This window comes from Pseudophryne corroboree, chromosome 1 (genome assembly GCF_028390025.1).
Source record: "Pseudophryne corroboree isolate aPseCor3 chromosome 1, aPseCor3.hap2, whole genome shotgun sequence".
NCBI classification, from domain to species: Eukaryota; Metazoa; Chordata; class Amphibia; order Anura; family Myobatrachidae; genus Pseudophryne; species Pseudophryne corroboree.
Genome location: NC_086444.1, coordinates 204,277,458 through 204,298,110, shown reverse-complemented (window position 1 = coordinate 204,298,110; position 20,653 = coordinate 204,277,458). Strand labels below are relative to the sequence as shown.

General features: G+C 47.4%; 1 protein-coding gene across 4 annotated transcripts in view; it reads left to right on the top strand.

Moving 5' to 3' along the window:
* Window positions 1–20,653, top strand: part of SKIC3 (SKI3 subunit of superkiller complex) — a 441,476-nt gene that overhangs the window by 303,784 nt on the left and 117,039 nt on the right. For all 4 annotated transcript variants that reach the window (XM_063964031.1, XM_063964029.1, XM_063964032.1 and 1 more), the window contains exons 31-34: window positions 352–573; window positions 2,972–3,044; window positions 15,299–15,352; window positions 15,435–15,546. In XM_063964031.1, the coding sequence (XP_063820101.1) occupies window positions 352–573; window positions 2,972–3,044; window positions 15,299–15,352; window positions 15,435–15,546 (461 nt within the window). The remainder of the gene's footprint in view (window positions 1–351; window positions 574–2,971; window positions 3,045–15,298; window positions 15,353–15,434; window positions 15,547–20,653) is intronic.

Here is a 20,653-nt window from a genome sequence, read left to right as displayed (position 1 = left end):
TAGTACATAGCCTCCTATAGTAGCACATGCTTTGGGCATCCTACAGGTGTTGGCTCTTTAGCAGTCACATGCCATGTACCTACTATTGTAATGAATCTGCCTAAAGCTAAAAGTTTGTGTTCGTCATTTGTATAATCCATTGCTGTAATTGTTGTGTACACAGCAAATTCCTGACAGTGTCTCAGCATTAAGGCATGTGATGGGAGGTGTGTACGTTTTTTGGGGGTTTTGTTAAATATATTTTATTGAAAATTTGACATAAAAATACATATTGGAATTGCAATAAAAAAAAAAAATATAAGAATGGCATACAAAAAGCAGTGTATGTATATGTGTACTTTGTGTTCACAGCTCTGTACTGAAGGAATCCAGCATTGAAAGTCTTAAAGCTCTGTGTGCTTTGGGTCTGGCAAAGCATGACGTTACCCTGGCAACAGCTGCTCTTAATGAGCTACTCAAGCACGTTCAAATTAAGGCTAATATCTATGAGAAATGCCTTATTACCTGTGCTATATATGCTTTGCAAGGAAGGAGCGCTGCTGTGCAGAGACAGGCCTGCAAAGCAGTACACAGGTATGGTAATACTAACATTATATTCATTCTGTGTAAATAAAGAAGACTATTTGTGATTCAGGGTCCCATAACCAGGCTTTTAGTGGTTGGTCCTCATTTACATTCAGTGAAACGGCGTGCACCTTTATTTCCGCTAACCAACCTGGGTCATGAGTGCAAGATGGCGGCAATGTAAAAGAGATTTGCAGAGGCTGCTGGGGGAACTGGCAGTGTTCCATTCACAGTATTGAATATGCATATCACAACATCTAGTTTTGTGGAGAGTGCATTAACGATGGAACGTCATAATTAATTGTGTCTCCTTAGCAGTTATTATACACACACTGAGCAGTAGGCCCAGGATTTATGGGCAATGCTTACACCTCTTTCCTGGCTCATTGCACTGGTAGTGCTTTCTACAATCATATAAACTGTATCATAACACATGCACACCTACCAGTAAGCCACGTGTTTTAACATGTCAGTGCTACAAAGTACTACTTATATTTTTTGGTGTAAGTTCTTATTTCTCATTAAGAAATAGCTTGAAGTTTCTCTGCAGCATGTAAGATCCCTCAGTAAGCAGAATTTTCATTTGTGACCGTACTACCAAAGATATAATAAAATAATCACTAAGACCATACATAGGGGTGTATTCAATGCATGACGGATCCTTTCCGACGGAAAGAATCCGACAATACAGTATTCAATTTGTAGCCAAATCTGACAGGATTTGGCCGTTCTCGACAATGTTAATCCGACTTTTTTTAAAGTCGGATTGACATTGTCGAAAACGGGACTAAAAGCTGTAGAATTTGGCCGCAAATCCGACAAAACACGTGGTCCGCGGCTGCCGATCCACGTGTTTTTCGACAAGTCGGAATGTCCAACCTGTCAGAAAATTGGCAGCCCCATTGAATAGGTCGAATCACTATTCAACCTGAAAAAGTCGGAAACTGACGTCTTTCCGACAAGACGGCAGTTCCGACAAGAATTGAATACACCCCATAATTGGTTACAAACATTGTATTATATGTTATTGACAGAACCAGCAAATCAAATAAGACAGTGGTTCTCAAACTCGGTCCTCAGGACATCAAATAGTTCACGTTTTCCAGGTCACCCAGCAGGTGCACAGGTGTACATATTACTCAATGACAAATTGTAAAGGATTCAATGGTAGAACTAATTTCACTTGTGATTCTGTGAGGAGACCTGGAAAACATGCACTGTTTGGGGTCCTGAGGATTGAGTTTAAGAACCCATGAGATAAGATAACCAGTACGGATGTGTAATTGTTAGCATTACAGCCTCACAGCACTGAGGATGTGGATTTGATTCTCACCACAGCCCTAACTGTGTGGAGTTTGTATAGTCTCCCCGTACTTGCGTGGGTTTCCTTCGGGTACTCTGGTTTCCTCCCACAAAACATAAATATACTGGTAGGTCAATTGACTCCTGATAAAAATGTGTGTGTGTGTGTGTGTATACATACATTATATGGTAGAGAACATAGGGGGGCAGGGACTGATGTGAATGGGCAAATATTCTCTGTAAAATGGCTGCAGAATATGTGTGTGCTATATAAATAACTAGTAATAAATAATAAATGTAATTTGTGATGATGGTGTTGAGTGGGAAGAGCAATCAAAAGCTAGAGCAGGGGTGGCCAACCAGTCAGAGACAAAGAGCCAAGAAATCTTGTTAGGTACATCAAAGAGCCAACTTCGAGCCGAAGGCGCACTTGCAAAAATGGGGTGTGACATTGTGCCTGCTAGGCCACGCCCCTGGTATAAAATACATGGAAAAAGCCAGATTCAACATAAAATACAATAAAAAAGCCACTTCTACATCAAATAATTGAAAGAGCCAGATCCACATAAAATATATTGAAAAGCCAGATTCACATAATACACTTCAGTTCCCCCATGTGTCACTCCAGTCAGCACCCACCTGTGTCACTCCAGCCAGCACCCACCTGTGTCACTCCAGCTCCCCCATGTGTATTTGGCTCCCTCAGTTCTCAGTCTACATAATGCTGCTGCATGTCTAGCTGGAGTGCAGTGGTTTACAGATCTCTTGTGGTCACGTGACTTTGAGTGTTGGGAGCCACATTTGAATAAAGAAAGAGCCGCATGTGGCTCAAGAGCCACGCGTTGGCCACCACTGAGCTAGAGTCCCTTGATTGCAGTGTGTGATTGGACCTCCCAGTGAACTTTTGGCTTTCCTTCCTAAATCCTGTTTCATTTGTTATTATGTTTCTGCTGCACATCTTTCAGGGTTGTTGTTTTTTATTCTTAGAAATGTCTGTGATTTATAAGCTAGTACACTTTTGTCCTAGAGAAACAACCTAGCAACTGTGTTAAGTTTCTCACATGGAAATTGCATTCATACTTTGTTCTGATTTTCTCTTATTCAGCCACCCAGGAAACCCTGAGCTGTGGTGTCTCTTAGCGAGGATTGTTCCTCAACATGCTTCCAGATATGCCAAGGTAAGGGCAACTGTCCAGCAGAACTGCTAAGATAAACACCACCAGGCATGTTTTCCGGAATAAATGCGGTTTAATTGCTGCTTTTCCAAAATGGTTAGACTCTTTGGGCGGTATTCAATTCTTTGCAACCCCTTCCACACCCGTTCTGTTTCTACTGACGGGTGTGGTATCCTTTCAACTCGCTACCCCCTGGGGTAGCGAGGTGCCCAACTCTTTGCGCAGCAAAACCTGATTACTATGGGCGCGATATGCGTTATAACGGGGATCATTTTAGAAAGGATTTGGGCGTGATATATCATTTGAATACCTCCCTTAAAATTAATTCATGATAATCAACATTTTATATATATATCACAGAAGGTGATTATAAGTAAATAAGGAAAACTCTGGGGGACCTTGGTGCAGTGGATTATGACATTCTTTAAATAATAATTAGAATATAGGATTTTTGGTACATAACATACAATCTCTTTCTCTGAATCCATCTGTGGGACACTGCTGCCTTGGGGTGTAGAGGGTGCGTTCCTGGAGCAGGCACACAACATCAAACTCCTGTGGTGTTGGCTCCTCCCCTCTACATGTCTCTCTCCAACTGCCAATGTGAACTCAATTAAGCCCAGAGAAGGATAGAACCAACACACAACCAAACAAAATTAATTTAAGTCTGGGTATGTATCAGGACGATGTGTGTCCCAACCAATCTGAAGACTGATAAATTGCGCGGCCGTACACACTGCACGATCGGGCTGTGTGATATATCATTACCCGCTGCGTTCACCTGTATGTCGTCAGTGGGATCATCCCATCTGACCTGCAACACATCAGGTGGGGTGGCCACCGCAGACCATGGCTGAGAGTGTACAATCACGGGTACACACTGAGCGATATGGCCGATGTATCGTTCTGTTCTGCTTCGGAATGATATATTGGCCAATATATTGCCTAATGTACTGTATACCCAGCCTAACAGTAAACATGAGGGCAGAATAGAAGGGGGGAAACACAGTATTCCCCAGAGAAAGAGATTTAACGGTAACTATCAAAAAATCCTGTTTTTCTCTTCCACCCTACCTGGAGGACACCGCTACCCTGGGGAGTTTCTAAAGCTACTCCTTAATGGTGGGGACTAATAGGCACAGCTATCTGCCACACCTTGTGCCCAGAGCTGGCTTCCTTAGCCATAAACACATTAGCATGATCAAACTTTGTTTAAGTGTGTACAGAAGGCCAGGTTGCTGCTCTGCATAACTAATCCAATGAGTCCCCATGCCACTCCGCCCAAGAGGCTCCCACAGATCTTTGTGAATGCCACAAATTGCTTAGAGCTTGGCCAGCCCCTTCTGGGTCCAGTCTCCCTGTATACTTCTCCTAGGAGCCATGTTATACAGCGCTATATCCTACCAGCCACTGTGTAGTCGATTTAGTGCCCATTGCAGTTATTAATATTGTATTCTGCATTGTCTGTGACTTGTGCTAGCTCTGCTGTCTGATATTTCTCTGACGTCCTAGTGGATGCTGGGAACTCCGTAAGGACCATGGGGATTAGCGGCTCCGCAGGAGACTGGGCACAACTAAAGAAAGCTTTAGGACTACCTGATGTGCACTGGCTCCTCCCTCTATGACCCTCCTCCAGACCTCAGTTAGAATTTTGTGCCCGGCCGAGCTGGATGCACACTAGGGGCTCTTCTGAGCTCTTAGAAAGAAAGTAATATTTCGTTTTTTTATTTTCAGTGAGATCTGCTGGCAACAGACTCACTGCTACGAGGGACCTAGGGGAGAGAAGCGAACCTACCTGCTTGCAGCTAGCTTGGGCTTCTAGGCTACTGGACACCATTAGCTCCAGAGGGATCGAACGCAGGCCCAGCCTCGGTCGTCCGGTCCCGGAGCCGCGCCGCCGTCCCCCTAGCAGAGCCAGAAGCAAGAAGGCGTTCCTGGAAATCGGCGGCAGAAGACTTCGGTCTTCATTAAGGTAGCGCACAGCACTGCAGCTGTGCGCCATTGCTCCCCAGGCGCACCACATACTCCGGTCACTGATGGGTGCAGGACGCTGGGGGGGCGCGCCCTGGACTGCAATATAAGTACCTTACTTGGCAAATTAACACATAATATAGCCTTTAAGACTATATATGTGTAAAATCCCCTGCCATAACTGTATAAAAAAAGCGGGAGAAGCCCACCGGAAAAGGGGCGGGGCTATCTACCTCAGCACACTGGCGCCATTTTCCCTCACAGCTCCGCTGGAAGGATCGCTCCCCAGGCTCTCCCCTGCAGTTTCCAGACTACATAGGGTAAAAAAGAGAGGGGGGGCACTAAATTTAGGCGCAATCTTTGATATATAAGCAGCTATAAGGGGTAAAATCACTGTGTAGTGTGTATCCCTGTTTTATATAGCGCTCTGGTGTGTGCTGGCATACTCTCTCTCTGTCTCCCCAAAGGGCTTTGTGGGGTCCTGTCCTCAGTCAGAGCATTCCCTGTGTGTGTGCGGTGTGTCGGTACGGCTGTGTCGACATGTTTGATGAGGAGGCTTATGTGGAGGCGGAGCAGGTGCCGATAAATGTGATGTCACCCCCTGCGGGGTCAACACCTGAGTGGATGGATATGTGGAAGGAATTACGCGACAGTGTCAACTCCTTAGATAAAAGGTTTGACGACATATCAGATGTGGGACAGCCGGCTTCTCAGCCCGTGCCTGCCCAGACGTCTCAAAAGCCATCAGGGGCTCTAAAACGCCCGCTACCTCAGATGGCAAACACAGATGTCGACACAGATACTGACTCCAGTGTCGACGATGATGAGACTAGTGTACATTCCAATAGAGCCACACGTTACATAATTACGGCAATGAAAAATGTGTTGCACATTTCTGATATTACCCCAGGTACCACAAAAAAGGGTATTATGTTTGGGGAGAAAAAACTACCAGTGGTTTTTTCCCCCTTCTGATGAATTAAATGAAGTGTGTGAAGAAGCGTGGGCTTCCCCCGATAAGAAACTAGTAATTTCTAAAAAGTTACTAATGGCGTACCCTTTTCCGCCAGAGGATAGGTCACGTTGGGAGACATCCCCTAGGGTAGATAAAGCGCTCACACGCCTGTCAAAGAAGGTGGCACTACCGTCTCCGGACACGGCCGCCCAAAAGGAGCCTGCTGATAGGAAGCAGGAGGCTATCCTGAAGTCTGTTTATACACACTCAGGTATTATACTGAGACCAGCTATTGCTTCAGCATGGAGGTGCAGTGCTGCAGCTGCGTGGTCAGATTCCCTGTCAGAAAATATTGATACCTTAGACAGGGACACTATATTGCTAACCATAGAGCATATTAAAGACGCAGTCTTATACATGAGAGATGCACAGAGGGATATTTGCCGGCTGGCATCTAAAATAAGTGCAATGTCCATTTCTGCCAGGAGGGGTTTATGGACTCGGCAGTGGACAGGGGATGCAGATTCTAAAAGGCACATGGAAGTTTTGCCTTACAAGGGTGAGGAGTTGTTTGGGGATGGTCTCTCGGACCTCGTTTCCACAGCGACAGCTGGGAAGTCAGCATTTTTACCCCATGTTCCCTCACAGCCAAAGAAAACACGTATTATCAGGTACAGTCCTTTCGGCCCCAGAAAGGCAAGCGGGTTAAAGGCGCGTCCTTTCTGCCCAGAGGCAGAGGTAGAGGAAAAAAGCTGCAGCATACAGCCAGTTCCCAGGAACAAAAGCCCTCCATTGCTTCCTCTAAGTCCACCGCATGACGCTGGGGCTCCACAGGCGGAGCCAGGTACGGTGGGGGCCCGTCTCAAGAACTTCAGCGACCAGTGGGCTCGCTCACGGGTGGATCCCTGGATTCTACAAGTAGTATCTCAGGGGTACAAGCTGGAATTCGAGACGTCTCCCCCTCGCCGTTTTCTCAAATCTGCCTTGCCAACAGCTCCCCCGGACAGGGAGGCAGAGCTGGAGGCAATTCACAAGCTGTATTCGCAGCAGGTGATAGTCAAGGTACCCCTCCTTCAACAAGGAAGGGGTTACTATTCCACAATGTTTGTGGTACCGAAACCGGACGGTTCGGTGAGACCCATTTTAAATTTGAAATCCTTGAACACCTATATAAAAAGGTTCAAGTTCAAGATGGAATCGCTCAGGGCGGTTATTTCAAGCCTGGAGGAAGGGGATTGCATGGTATCACTGGACATCAAGAATGCTTACCTGCATGTCCCCATTTACCTTCCTCACCAGGAGTACCTCAGATTTGTGGTACAGGACTGTCATTACCAATTCCAGACGTTGCCGTTTGGTCTGTCCACGGCACTGAGGGTATTTACCAAGGTAATGGCCGAAATGATGATACTCCTTCGAAAAAAGGGAGTTTTAATTATCCCATACTTGGACGATCTCCTTATAAAGGCGAGGTCCAGGGAGCAGTTGTTGGTCGGGGTAGCACTATCTCGGGAGGTGCTACAACAGCAAGGTTGGATTCTGAATATTCCAAAGTCACAGCTGGTTCCTACGACACGTCTACTGTTTCTGGGGATGGTTCTGGACACAGACCAGAAAAGGGTGTTTCTCCCGGAGGAGAAAGCCAAGGAGTTGTCGTCTCTAGTCAGAGATCTCCTGAAACCAAAACAGGTCTCTGTGCATCACTGCACGCGAGTCCTGGGAAAAATGGTAGCTTCCTACGAAGCAATTCCATTCGGCAGGTTCCATGCAAGAATCTTTCAGTGGGATCTGTTGGACAAGTGGTCCGGATCCCATCTTCAGATGCATCGGCTGATAACCCTGTCTCCAAGGACCAGGGTGTCTCTGCTGTGGTGGCTGCAGAGTGCTCATCTTCTAGAGGGCCGCAGATTCGGCATACAGGACTGGGTCCTGGTGACCACGGATGCCAGCCTTCGAGGCTGGGGGGCAGTCACACAGGGAAGAAACTTCCAAGGGCTATGGTCAAGCCAGGAGATTTCCCTACACATAAATATTCTGGAACTAAGGGCCATCTACAATGCCCTAAGTCAGGCAAGACCCCTGCTTCAAAACCAGCCGGTACTGATCCAGTCAGACAACATCACGGCGGTCGCCCATGTAAACCGACAGGGCGGCACGAGAAGCAGGACGGCGATGGCAGAAGCCACAAGGATTCTCCGATGGGCGGAAAATCACGTGTTAGCACTGTCAGCAGTGTTCATTCCGGGAGTGGACAACTGGGAAGCAGACTTCCTCAGCAGGCACGACCTCCACCCGGGAGAGTGGGGACTTCATCCAGAAGTCTTTCAGCTGATTGTAAATCGCTGGGAACGGCCACAGGTGGACATGATGGCGTCCCGCCTCAACAAAAAGCTAGAAAGATATTGCGCCAGGTCGAGAGACCCTCAGGCAATAGCTGTGGACGCTCTAGTGACACCATGGGTGTACCAGTCGGTTTATGTGTTCCCTCCTCTTCCTCTCATACCAAAGGTACTGAGGATAATAAGACGAAGAGGAGTAAGAACTATACTCATTGTTCCGGATTGGCCAAGAAGAGCTTGGTACCCAGAACTTCAAGAAATGATCTCAGAGGACCCATGGCCTCTGCCACTCAGACAGGACCTGCTGCAGCAGGGGCCCTGTCTGTTCCAAGACTTACCGCAGCTGCGTTTGACGGCATGGCGGTTGAACGCCGGATCCTGAAGGAAAAGGGCATTCCGGAGGAAGTCATCCCTACGCTGATTAAAGCTAGGAAAGAAGTGACCGCAAACCATTATCACCGCATATGGCGAAAATATGTTGCGTGGTGTGAGGCCAGGAAGGCCCCAACGGAGGAATTTCAGCTGGGCCGTTTTCTGCACTTCCTACAGTCAGGGGTGACTATGGGCCTAAAATTGGGTTCCATTAAGGTCCAGATTTCGGCTCTATCGATTTTCTTCCAGAAAGAACTGGCTTCACTACCTGAAGTTCAGACATTTGTAAAGGGAGTGCTGCATATTCAGCCCCCTTTTGTGCCCCCAGTGGCACCTTGGGATCTCAACGTGGTGTTGAATTTCCTAAAGTCACATTGGTTTGAACCACTTAAAACCGTGGATTTAAAATATCTCACGTGGAAAGTGGTCATGCTGTTGGCCTTCGCTTCGGCCAGGCGTGTGTCAGAATTGGCGGTTTTATCATGTAAAAGCCCTTATCTGATTTTCCATATGGATAGGGCGGAATTTCTCCCAAAAGTGGTTTCAGCTTTTCATTTGAACCAGCCTATTGTGGTGCCTGCAGCTACTCGTGACTTGGAGGATTCCAAGTTGCTGGACGTAGTCCGGGCCCTAAAAATCTATTTTTCCAGGACAGCTGGAGTCGGAAAGACTGACTCGCTATTTATCCTGCATGCACCCAACAAGTTGGGTGCGCCTGCTTCAAAGCAGACTATTGCTCGCTGGATCTGTAGCACGATTCAACTTGCACATTCTGCGGCTGGACTGCCGCATCCTAAATCTGTAAAAGCCCATTCCACGAGGAAGGTGGGCTCTTCTTGGGCGGCTGCCCGAGGGGTCTCGGCTTTACAATTTTGCCGAGCAGCTACTTGGTCGGGGTCAAACACATTTGCTAAATTCTACAAGTTTGATACCCTGGCTGAGGAGGACCTAGAGTTCGCTCATTCGGTGCTGCAGAGTCATCCGCACTCTCCCGCCCGTTTGGGAGCTTTGGTATAATCCCGATGGTCCTTACGGAGTTCCCACCATCCACTTAGGACGTTAGAGAAAATAAGATTTTACTCACCGGTAAATCTATTTCTCGTAGTCCGTAGTGGATGCTGGGCGCCCGTCCCAAGTGCGGATTGTCTGCAATACTTGTATATAGTTATTGGTTAACTAAAGGGTTATTGTTGAGCCATCTGTTGAGAGGCTCAGTTATATTTCATACTGTTAACTGGGTATAGTATCACGAGTTATACGGTGTGATTGGTGTGGCTGGTATGAGTCTTACCCGGGATTCCAAATCCTTTCCTTATTGTGTCAGCTCTTCCGGGCACAGTATCCTAACTGAGGTCTGGAGGAGGGTCATAGAGGGAGGAGCCAGTGCACACCAGGTAGTCCTAAAGCTTTCTTTAGTTGTGCCCAGTCTCCTGCGGAGCCGCTAATCCCCATGGTCCTTACGGAGTTCCCAGCATCCACTACGGACTACGAGAAATAGATTTACCGGTGAGTAAAATCTTATTTTTTTCTACTGTCAGCTTTATACCTTTCCCTTTTGTTTCTCCAAAGACCCTAAGAACAGGTGTTTAGGGGTTTCACATACTTCATAGCTGCCAGTGTTTGTGAAGGCTGTCACAGCACTGTAATTGTTGCACACTGCCTAGTGCCATGTTGTGTGCTATACTATTCTTGCAGCTACAGTATGTCTAGCAAAGGCAAGGATCATAAGGAGGCTGCTGCTCCTATTCTGGTCTCATGCAAGTCCTGTTAAGCAGGATTATCCCCTCAGGACTTGGTACAGGATGGTTTGTGTGCATCTTACTATATCCCTCCTAACCAGCCGGCACCTCCAGCTCCTGTGCAGGATCCCCCCTGGCATTCTTTTTCACAGATACTAGAACAAATAGCTGACTGCCTACCAACCCCCGTGGTGGCTCCCCCTCTGGGATTCTCCCAGTAGGTGCACCCTGCTATACCAGTCACAGCAAAGCCCCCTCTAACTATTACTTCTACTGCTTTTCAACCAATGTTACAGGGTGACAGACCCTTTGCCCACTAAAGCCACTGGGCATGCTGTGCCATCCTCAGTCTACACAGATTCTGAGAGGCAGAGTCCCCCTCTGGAGAGGAGGAGCGTCAGTCTACCCTAGACGTATCTGCGCTAGTGAGGGCAGTCAAATCTATTCTTCAAATAGAAGAGGAGGAGCCTTCTCCACCAAAAAAGGCCCTGCTGTTTAAGCGCCAGAAGGTTAAGGCTGAATTTTCCTCAGCCTGAGCAACTTACTGAACTCCTGCGTGAAACTTGCAATACTCCTGGTAAAAAGTTTCAGCTACCAAAGCGCCTGGCTTTGTTTTACCCTAACCCATCAGTTAATTTAGCTAAGTGGGAGGTTCCCCTAGCTGTGAATTCCCATGTGGCACATCTGGTTAAAACCTCCACTTTACCTATCCCTACCACCTCTTCCTTAAGGGAGACTACGGATAGGAGGATTGAAGCCTGTCTGAAATGTCTATTCCCTTACAGGAGCGAATGCTCCGCCTGCTATGGCCGCTGCCTAGGTGGCCAAAGCCATTGAGAGCTGGGTAGAGGGTATTGAGGAAAGCCTTCCCTCTAGCGTTTCCCGGGAACTTATGTTCCACATCACACTTATCAGGGATGCTGCCTCCTACTTAGGTGAAGCGGTTCTGGATACTGGTCTCCTGGCTTCCAGGGCATCTGCTACCTTGTGGTAACCCGCCGTATGCTCTGGTTACGCTTATGGTTGGACTTGCTGCTATATACTGGGGATATCCTATTTTGCGCAGAATTAGACAAAATCATTGCTAATCTGGCGGCTGTCCGAGCCGCTTTCCTGCCTTCAGCCTCTACTCTGAGATCTCGGACATCTACAGTACCTTTCAGTCCTTTCGCCCCCAAGGCAAAGCTAAAGGTCAGCCCTTCCCTCGGCAGTCAGCTTCTACAAAGACCACCAGGACCAAGCAGGCCTGGGCTACCAACGTCCAACTACCAAGTCTGAAGACAAGCCCTCAGTCTGACGGGGCGGGCCATCCTGGGGGATCCCAGGGTGGTAGGCTGACTTCTTCAATTCGCACAATCCTGGCGTAAGACCACTACAGACTCATAGGTGCAAGAAGGGGTCTCTCACAGGTACGCTATCTTATTCCAGAGACGCCCCCTTCAGCAATTCTTTTGCACAGGCACCCCATCTGACCTCAGCAAGGCCAAGGCCCTCCAAAAGGTCATTCTGTCCATAATGCAAACAGGGGTAGTGATTCCAGTCCTTTTGTCACAACACGGGACAGGTTTTTACTCTACCCTGTTCCTGGTTCAGAAACCCAATGGGACTCATTAACCCATCCTCAATCTCAAATCTCACAACAGGTTTATCAAGGTACCCAGGTTTTGTAGGGAAACCCTCCGCTGTACTGTCCCAGCTATGGAGCCAGGGGATTTTATGGTGTCCTTGGACATTCAGGATACTTATATGCATATACCTATAGCACCCTCTCATCAGCAGTTCCTACGCCAATATTTCTAATTTCGGGCTTTGCCTTTTGGTCGTTCTACTGCTCCCAGGGTATTTACCAAAATCATGGCTGTGATGGCTGCCCAGCTTCGTAGTCGGGGTCAGAATACTCCCATGCCTGGACGACCTGTTGAACCTCGCTCACTCTCTGGAGGTCCTTCACCGCCATTTCCAACTGACTATTGCCTTCCTGCAACAACATCACTGGCTACTCAACTGGAAATAGCCATCCCTTATGCCTTCTCAATGGATGTTACATCTGGGAGCTCTCCTGGTTTCCCAGGCACAAAGCATTTTACTGCCAGCAGACAAAATTTTCATACATGGGGCCATGGCCTCCATCTTCGACATGGTGGAGTACGCCCAGTTCCACTCCAGACCCCTGCAACACCTGATCCTGTCCAGATGGAATGGACAACCACATCTGATCAGGTCCCAGATGATGGTCCTCTCTCCGGATGTTAGTTTGTCTCTAACTTGGTGGCTCCACACGCCCCACTTGGACAAGGGTCGACCCTTCTGGATTCCGGTTTGGATACTCCTGACTACTGATGCCAGCGTCTGTGGCTAAGGAGCAGTATCCGGTCAACATTCCTTTCAGGCCAGTTGGACTCCCACCAAATGTTGCTTACCAATCAACATCCTGAAACTATGAGCTGTCTACAGAGCACTTACTCTGGCACGGGACGTTCTCCAGGGCAGATTGATGCAGGCCCAGTCCGACAGCGCCACTGCGGTGGCCTACCACAACCATCAGGGAGGCACTCGCAGTCGATTAGCAATGCTGGAAGTGGCTCACATTCTCCGTTGGGCCAAACACCATTTCCCGACCATCTCGGCGGTGGTCATTCCCGGGATCCTTAACTGGGAAGCGGAATCCTCAGCCGTCACGACGTGCACATCGGCAAGTGGACTCTACACCCAGAGGTCTTCCAGCTTCTGGTGGACAAGTGGAGCCTGCCAGACGTGGACCTCATAGCCTCCCGACACAACCACAAGGTTCCCATGTACGTGTCCAGAACAAGAGATCCCGAAGCAGCCTTCGTAGACGCCCTGACAGTGACATGGGCCTTCCATCTGGTGTACCTCTTCCCTCCCGTCTCCCTCCTTCCTTGGGTCCTTCGGAAATACAAGCAAGAAGGAGGCACCGTTCTATTGGTTTCTCCGGCCCGGCCCAGACGCCATTGGTTCTCCGAGCTTTGGAGTCTATTTATTGCTGCCCCTTTTCCACTTCCACTACAACCAGACCTAGCCCATCTGTCTTTGACGGCATGGCTCTTGAGTCATCCCTCCTGAGGTCCAAAGGTTTCTCTTGCTCTGTGGTCCAGACCATGCTCAGAGTGCGAAAGCCGGCCTCCGCCTGTATCTATTACCGTGTGTGGCATACCTACTGTGGTGCACGATGCTATGACCCTCTGGGGTTTTTTGAGCTTCTCAAATCCTTTCTTTTCTTCAAGCTGGCTTGGATCTCAGACCCGCCTGGCCTCTCTGAAAGTGCGCATCTCTGCTCTGTCCATATGGTTCCAGCACAGAATTGCTCCACAGCCGGATGTTCGCACCTTTCTTTAGGGTGTCCTCCGTATTCAACCTCCCTTTGTATTTCCAGTGGCTCTGTGGTATTTGTCAGTGGTTTTCCAGGCACTTCATAAAACCTAAAAACCAGAATTCAGTGCCAGCTCAGCCCCATAGCACGCCTAGCTGCCACCAGTCCAGAGTTTCCCTAGGAAACTCCTATTCAAATAGATTAAAAAAAAAAAAAAAAAACAGGTTGTTTTTTTTTTTTTTTTTTTTAAGATATTGCCTGTCCGTGAAACTGACAGTAAGAAGACAGAGCCCAGGCTGCAGGGATGTAGAGGAGCCAACACCACAAACACTTTGTGCGGAATTCAAGTGTTTTTTCCGCTGGCAGCCAGCAGATGATGCCCAACAGAGCAATTTAATAGTTGCTCCGTTCGGGCGTGAGGGCTATCGACTCTCGTATTTCAGCTCATACCCCCAGGGAGGTGGCGAGCTGAAGTGCACTAAAAGTGACCTGTTGTTCGGCCAAACAAGATTTACCGCATCGCGCCCATTAGTTTTGTCAGGATTAGTCGCTTTACGCAGCTAAACCCAACTGCTCTCAGCGCGATAATAAAAGATCAATTGAATATCGCCTCGCAATCTCCCGTCACTTTAGACAGGAGATAGGGTGCAATAAAGCAATTGAATTTCACCCTTACGGTTTGAAAATATGTGCCTGCTCCAGGAATGTGCCCTCTATACCCGAAAGTAGCAGTGTCCCCTACATAAGGTGAAAGAGAAAACAAGGTGAAAGTAATTATAATTGGTCTATACAGTACATTGGGCCTAATTCAACGTTTGTACGCACTTGCCTACGTAGCTGCAAATTTTTAAGGTACGGAATTGCTAATCATTGCAAGTGAAGCTGTCAACCGGAAAAGAAGATAGATGCCCACCGAAACCATTGCAAACTCATTTGCAACAGGGTACACATACGCAGACTATATGCAATATGGGGGAACCTCAACTGCTAGGGTAGCACCATTCCTGCGCAGACTGGACACGGCAGTAATGACGCAGATGCTACGCTTTGTACGTACATGATCGCAGCTGTCGGCTTATACACGCCCCGAAAACGGCCATGACACACCTGTGTTTTTTGGTGCCACTCCCTGTTATCTCCCCCAAACGGACCCTTTCTGTCAGTCACTCTGCGATATAAACCTCACTCCAGGCACGATCGCAACGGCACCTTGGTGCGTGTGCAGTGACGTGAGGCAGAGCCTTTCCTGTCATACTCCAGTATACTCCCGAGTTTTGACTATAAATATTTTTTGAAAAGTACAAAGAAGATATAATAAATATCTTTGTATTATTCTAATCCGTTTTATAGTCAATCTCTGGAGTAAAAAGTCTATGGCAGGTGAGCCAGTGCTCCCCCTATCTACCTTGTCCGCACATCTCGGATCAACACTCAACTTTCCTGCAGTATATACTGTTGCACCTTTGTATAATGCCCACATGGTAAATTGAGCAGTTCTATAATGAGATAATTATACTTACCTTTGCTGAATAATGATTGTATATCCATAGGGTGGAGCAGCCGCTGGCATTGTTGCACACACTCTCAATTTAAGTCAGGCGAAGGTAAGGGCATGTGTTTATTAATGAACCACTTTAGGATTATGATCCTCTGAACACACACTTATGCCAGTTTTCTTGTCCTCAGACGTCTCTGTTATACACAGCAGTAAATGAACTGGCAGCTGGGTCTCTGGCATCTGACAATGAAAAGCAAAATGCTTTGAAAACCCTGCAAAGAGCAGCACAATTATTTCCAGGTAAAAAGGCTTTGTGGTGTTTTATTTTTGTCTGTGTGGGCGTTTTTGAGAAAAGTAACAAAGGTTCTTCAAAGTGCAGTGAGCTTGTTTATGATGATGGAACTTGGTTGTTTAACTTCCCTACCGTGATTGATACTCACCTTTTACATTTTCATAGTTTTCTTGACTTATTGGCCACAAACTTAGACTTTAAAACTGTTTTGCAATGCGGGGGTGGTGGGGGGGCTACTATATGTCTAGGTTGCATCTCCAGTAGCCATTGCTGCAGGTAGACACTTGTCACCCGATACTCACCTTTGTTTCCGCTGCTGGCGCTGACCCTAGACTCTGGAGCCTGGTCCCGCAGCTCATATACTTTATGAAAACTTAGGGGGAGATTCAAATGTTTGAGAAGTCAGTTGGGAGTCTGTTTTTTCCTATCTAATAGACAGGAAAAAACAGACACCCAACCAACTTTTCAAACATTTGAATCTCCCCCTTATAGTGTGGTGGCCAGGATGTCCCGATAAAAGTGGGCACAAATTTCGAACCAAATTTCGGCACTGAAGAAACACTAATAATTTGCATACTATACAATTGTACGGAGCAGCTGATTGGTTGCCATGGGCAACTTATCCTCAGGCTCACTTCTTCACTTTTTTCACTGCTTCATGAATAGACCCCTTAGTGAGCTATAGTAAAGGTATCACCTTATGTGGTGAAAGTATGCGGCTGGTACATTGCAAATCAGAAAGGAAAAGCCCCCACTGATATCAAAATAATACATGCTTTATATAATCTTTATTTAGACAATGTCAACATATTTTTATCACTGCACAATTATAATAGCATTTTAATTACCTACCGGTAAATTCTTTTCTCGTAGTCCGTAGAGGATGCTGGGGTCCATTTTAGTACCATGGGGGTATAGACGGTTCCGCGGGAACCTTCGGCACTTTAAGACTTTTCAACAGTGTGAACTGGCTCCTCCCTCCCTCTATGCCCCTCCTCCAGACCTCAGTATAGGAACTGTGCCCGAGGAGACGGACAACTTCGAGAGAAGAATTTACATTAAACTAGTGGCGAGATTCATACCAGCTCACACCATACAAAATACACCGCCTAACATGGCCTTCAACATAACCCATGCTAACGTGCATGCATAACGCAACAGCTGTGAACATCTTAACACATGAGAACCAGTGTAAAAAGATAAAACGTAATTCTGCAGGTAAAATGAGCACTGGGCGGGCGCCCAGCATCCTCTACGGACTACGAGAAAAGTATTTACCGGTAGGTAATTAAAATCCTATTTTCTCTTACGTCCTAGAGGATGCTGGGGTCCATTTTAGTACCATGGGGATGTACCAAAGCTCCCAGTATGGGCGGGAAAGTGCTAATGTTCCTGTAAAACTGACTGACCAAACTGAAGGTCGTCAGCAGCCAAGGTGTCAAACCTGTAAAACTTAGCAAACGTGTTTACCCATGACCAAGTAGCTGCTCGGCAAATTTGCAATGCCGAGACACCCCGGGCAGCCGCCCAAGAAGAACCCACTTTCCTTGTAGAGTGGGCCTTTACCGAACTCGGTAACGGCAATCCTGCCGTGGAATAAGCGTGCTGAATGGTATCTCTGATCCAGCGCACAATAGTCTGCTTAGAAGCAGGACCCCCAATCTTGTTGGGGTCATAGAAGACAAACAAAGATACTGTTTTCCTTATCCGAGCCGTTCTTGCAACATAAGTCCTCAACGCTCTGACGACATCCAAGGACTTTGAAACGGCTGAGGTGTTAGAAGCCACTGGCGCCACCACAGGTTGGTTGATATGGATATAAGACACAACCTTTGGAAGAAAATGCTGACGCGTCCGCAGTTCAGCTCTATCTTTATGAAAAATCAAATAAGGACTCTTGTGTGACAGAACCCCTAATTCAGACACTCGTCTGCCTGAGGCCAAGGCCAACAGCATGACCACTTTCCAAGTGAGAAACTTCAACTCTACCTCTTGTAGAGGCTCAAACCAGTCCGATTTAAGGAACTGCAACACCACATTAAGATCCCATGGCGCCGCAGGAGGCACAAAGGGAGGTTGGATGCGCAGAACCCCCTTCACGAACGTCTGGACCTCAGGAAGGGAAGCCAACTGTTTCTGAAAGAAAATGGACAAGGCCAAAATGTGGACCTTGATAGACCCTAATCTCAAGCCAGCATCCACACCCGCCTGTAGAAATAGGAGAAGACGTCCTAATTTAAACTCCCGCAGGAGACTTCTTGGATTCACACCAAGATACATATTTTCTCCAAATACGATGGTAATGTTTGGACGTTACCCCTTTCCTGGCCAGAATAAGTGTGGGAATGACTTCATTGGGAATACCCTTACGGGCTAGGACCTGGCGCTCAACAGCCATGCCGTCAAACGCAGCTGCGGTAAGTCTTGATAAACAAACGGCCCCTGCTGAAGCAGGTCCTCGCGAAAAGGAAGAGGCTGAGGATCTTCCAGTAATAACTCCTGAAGATCTGGATACCAAGCCCTTCTTGGCCAGTCTGGAGCAATGAGAATTGCTTGAACCCTTGCTCTTCTGATGATCTTGAGAACTTTTGGTATTAGTGGAAGTGGAGGGAACAGATACACCGACTGAAACACCCAGTGGGTCACCAGTGCATCCACTGCTATTGCTTGTGGGTCTCTCGACCTGGAACAATATTTTTGAAGCTTCTTGTTGAGACGTGATGTCATCATATCTACTTGAGGAACGCCCCAACGATCTGCAACCTCTGCAAAGACTTCTGGGTGGAGGCCGCATTCTCCTGGATGGAGATCGTGTCTGCTGAAGAAGTCTGCTTCCCAGTTGTCCACTCCCGGAATGAAAATTGCCGACAGAGCTTTTTGCATGTCTTTCTGCCCAGAGGAGTATCTTCGTCACCTCTGCCATTGCCTCTCTGCTTTTTGTTCCGCTCTGGCAGTTTATGTAAGCTACTGCCGTTACATTGTCTGACTGGATCTGTATGGGACGACCTTGAAGAAGGTGTGCCGCTTGATGAAGGCTGTTGTACACAGCTCTCAATTCCAGAATGTTTATGTGAAGGAGTACTTCTTGACTTGACCATCGTCCTTGGAAGCTTTCCCCTTGCGTGACTGCTCCCCAACCTCGGAGGCTTGCATCTGTGGTCACCAGGATCCAAATCTGAATCCCAAACCTGCGTCCCTCCAGGAGGTGAGAACTTTGAAGCCACCACAAGAGTGAAATTCTTGCTTTTGTTGACAGGATTATCCTCCGGTGCATGTGTAGATTCGATCCAGACCACTTGTCCAGTAGGTCCCATTGGAACACCCTGGCGTGGAATCGGCCAAATTGTAGAGCCTCGTAGGCCGCTACCATCTTCCCCAGCAGGCGGATGCACTGATGAATCGATACGCGTGCTGGTTTTAAAACTCGTTTGACCATCCTCTGGATCTCTATAGCCTTTTCCACCGGTAGGAATACTTTCTGTGCTTCCGTGTCCAATATCATTCCCAGAAATGAAAACCTCATTGTGGGTTCCAATTGTGATTTTGGAAGGTTTATGATCCAACCGTGATGTTGGAGCACAGTCAGGGAAAGTGCAAAGTTCTGCACTAGTTTCTCCCTGGATCTCGCTTTTATGAGGAGATTGTCCAAGTATGGGCTGACTTTGACTCCTTTCTTGCGACGAAGAACCATCATCTCCCCATCACCTTGGTGAATTTACTCGGAGCTGTGGAGCGCCTGAAAGGCAATGTTTGGAACTGGTAGTGGCAGTCCTGCACCGCAAACCACAGGTATGCCTGATGCGGCAGGTAGATGGGAACATGTAAATAAGCATCTTTGATGTCCATCGATACCAGAAATTCCTTTTCCTCCAAGCTGGAGATCACCGCTCTCAGGGATTCCATCTTGAATTTGAACTTTTCAAATAAAGGTTCAGAGTCTTTAGGTTTAAAATCGGTCTGACCGAGCCATCCGGTTTCAGCACTAGAAACAGGCTTGAATAAAACCCTTTTTCCTGTTGTTACACAGGAACTAAGGAAATTACGTTGTCCTGACATAATTTCTGTATTGCGTTCAGCACTTTTGCTCTGTCCTGAACAGAATCTGGTAAGTCTGATTTGAAAAATCGGCATGAGGGAAGGTCCTGAAATTCCAATTTGTACCCTTGGGATACTATCTGCAATACCCAAGGATCCAGATCTGAGTGACCCCAGACCTGGCTGAAAGACAGTAGATGTGCCCCCACCCGATCGTACTCCCGCAGGGGAGCCCCAGCGTCATGCTGAGGTTTTAGCAGAAGTAGCTGTTTACTTCTGCTCCTGCGAGCCTGATAGTGGTGTAGATATTTTTTACCTCTTACTCGACCTCTTCCTGCGAAGAAGGGGGTACCTTTTGCCTTTTTGGACTTGTTGGGCCGAAAGGATTGCATCGTATGAGAATGAAATCCTTTCCTAGGTGGAGCAGCTGTGGAAGGCAGAAATGCTGACTTGCCTGATGTAGTTGTTGAAATCATGGCATCCAGCTTGTCTCCAAAGAGGGCTTCTCCATTGTAAGGAAGCGCCTCAATATTCTTTTTTGATTCCGCATCAGCATTCCATTGGCGGATCCACAGCGCCCTGCGGGCTGAAATTGCCGTAGCGGAGGATCTTGAACTCAGCAACCCAATATCCTTCATAGCTTCAACTAAGTAACCTGCAGCATCTTTGATATGGCCGAGAGTTAGGACTATTTCATCCCTTTTAACTGTGTCTATGTTAACAAGCAAGTTGTCAGACCATTTTTCCACAGCGTTACCTACCCACGCACAAGCAGTGGTGGGCCTGAGCACCGCTCCGTTAGTCGTATATATGGATTTTAGGGTTGTTTCTAATTTACGGTCAGCTGGATCTTTTAGGGTGGCTGAACCAGGGGCAGGCAAAACAATTTTCTTAGACAGTGGAGAAACTGAGGTGTCTATCATTGTGGGTGTCTCCCATTTGTGCCTGTCTTCCTCAGGGAAAGGGTACACTACACGTATCCTTCTTGGAAGGGTACATTTCTTCTCAGGGTTAGCCCTGGATTCTTCAAAGAACGCATTCAAATCCTTTGAAGGAGGAAAAGTCACAACCTGCTTTTTA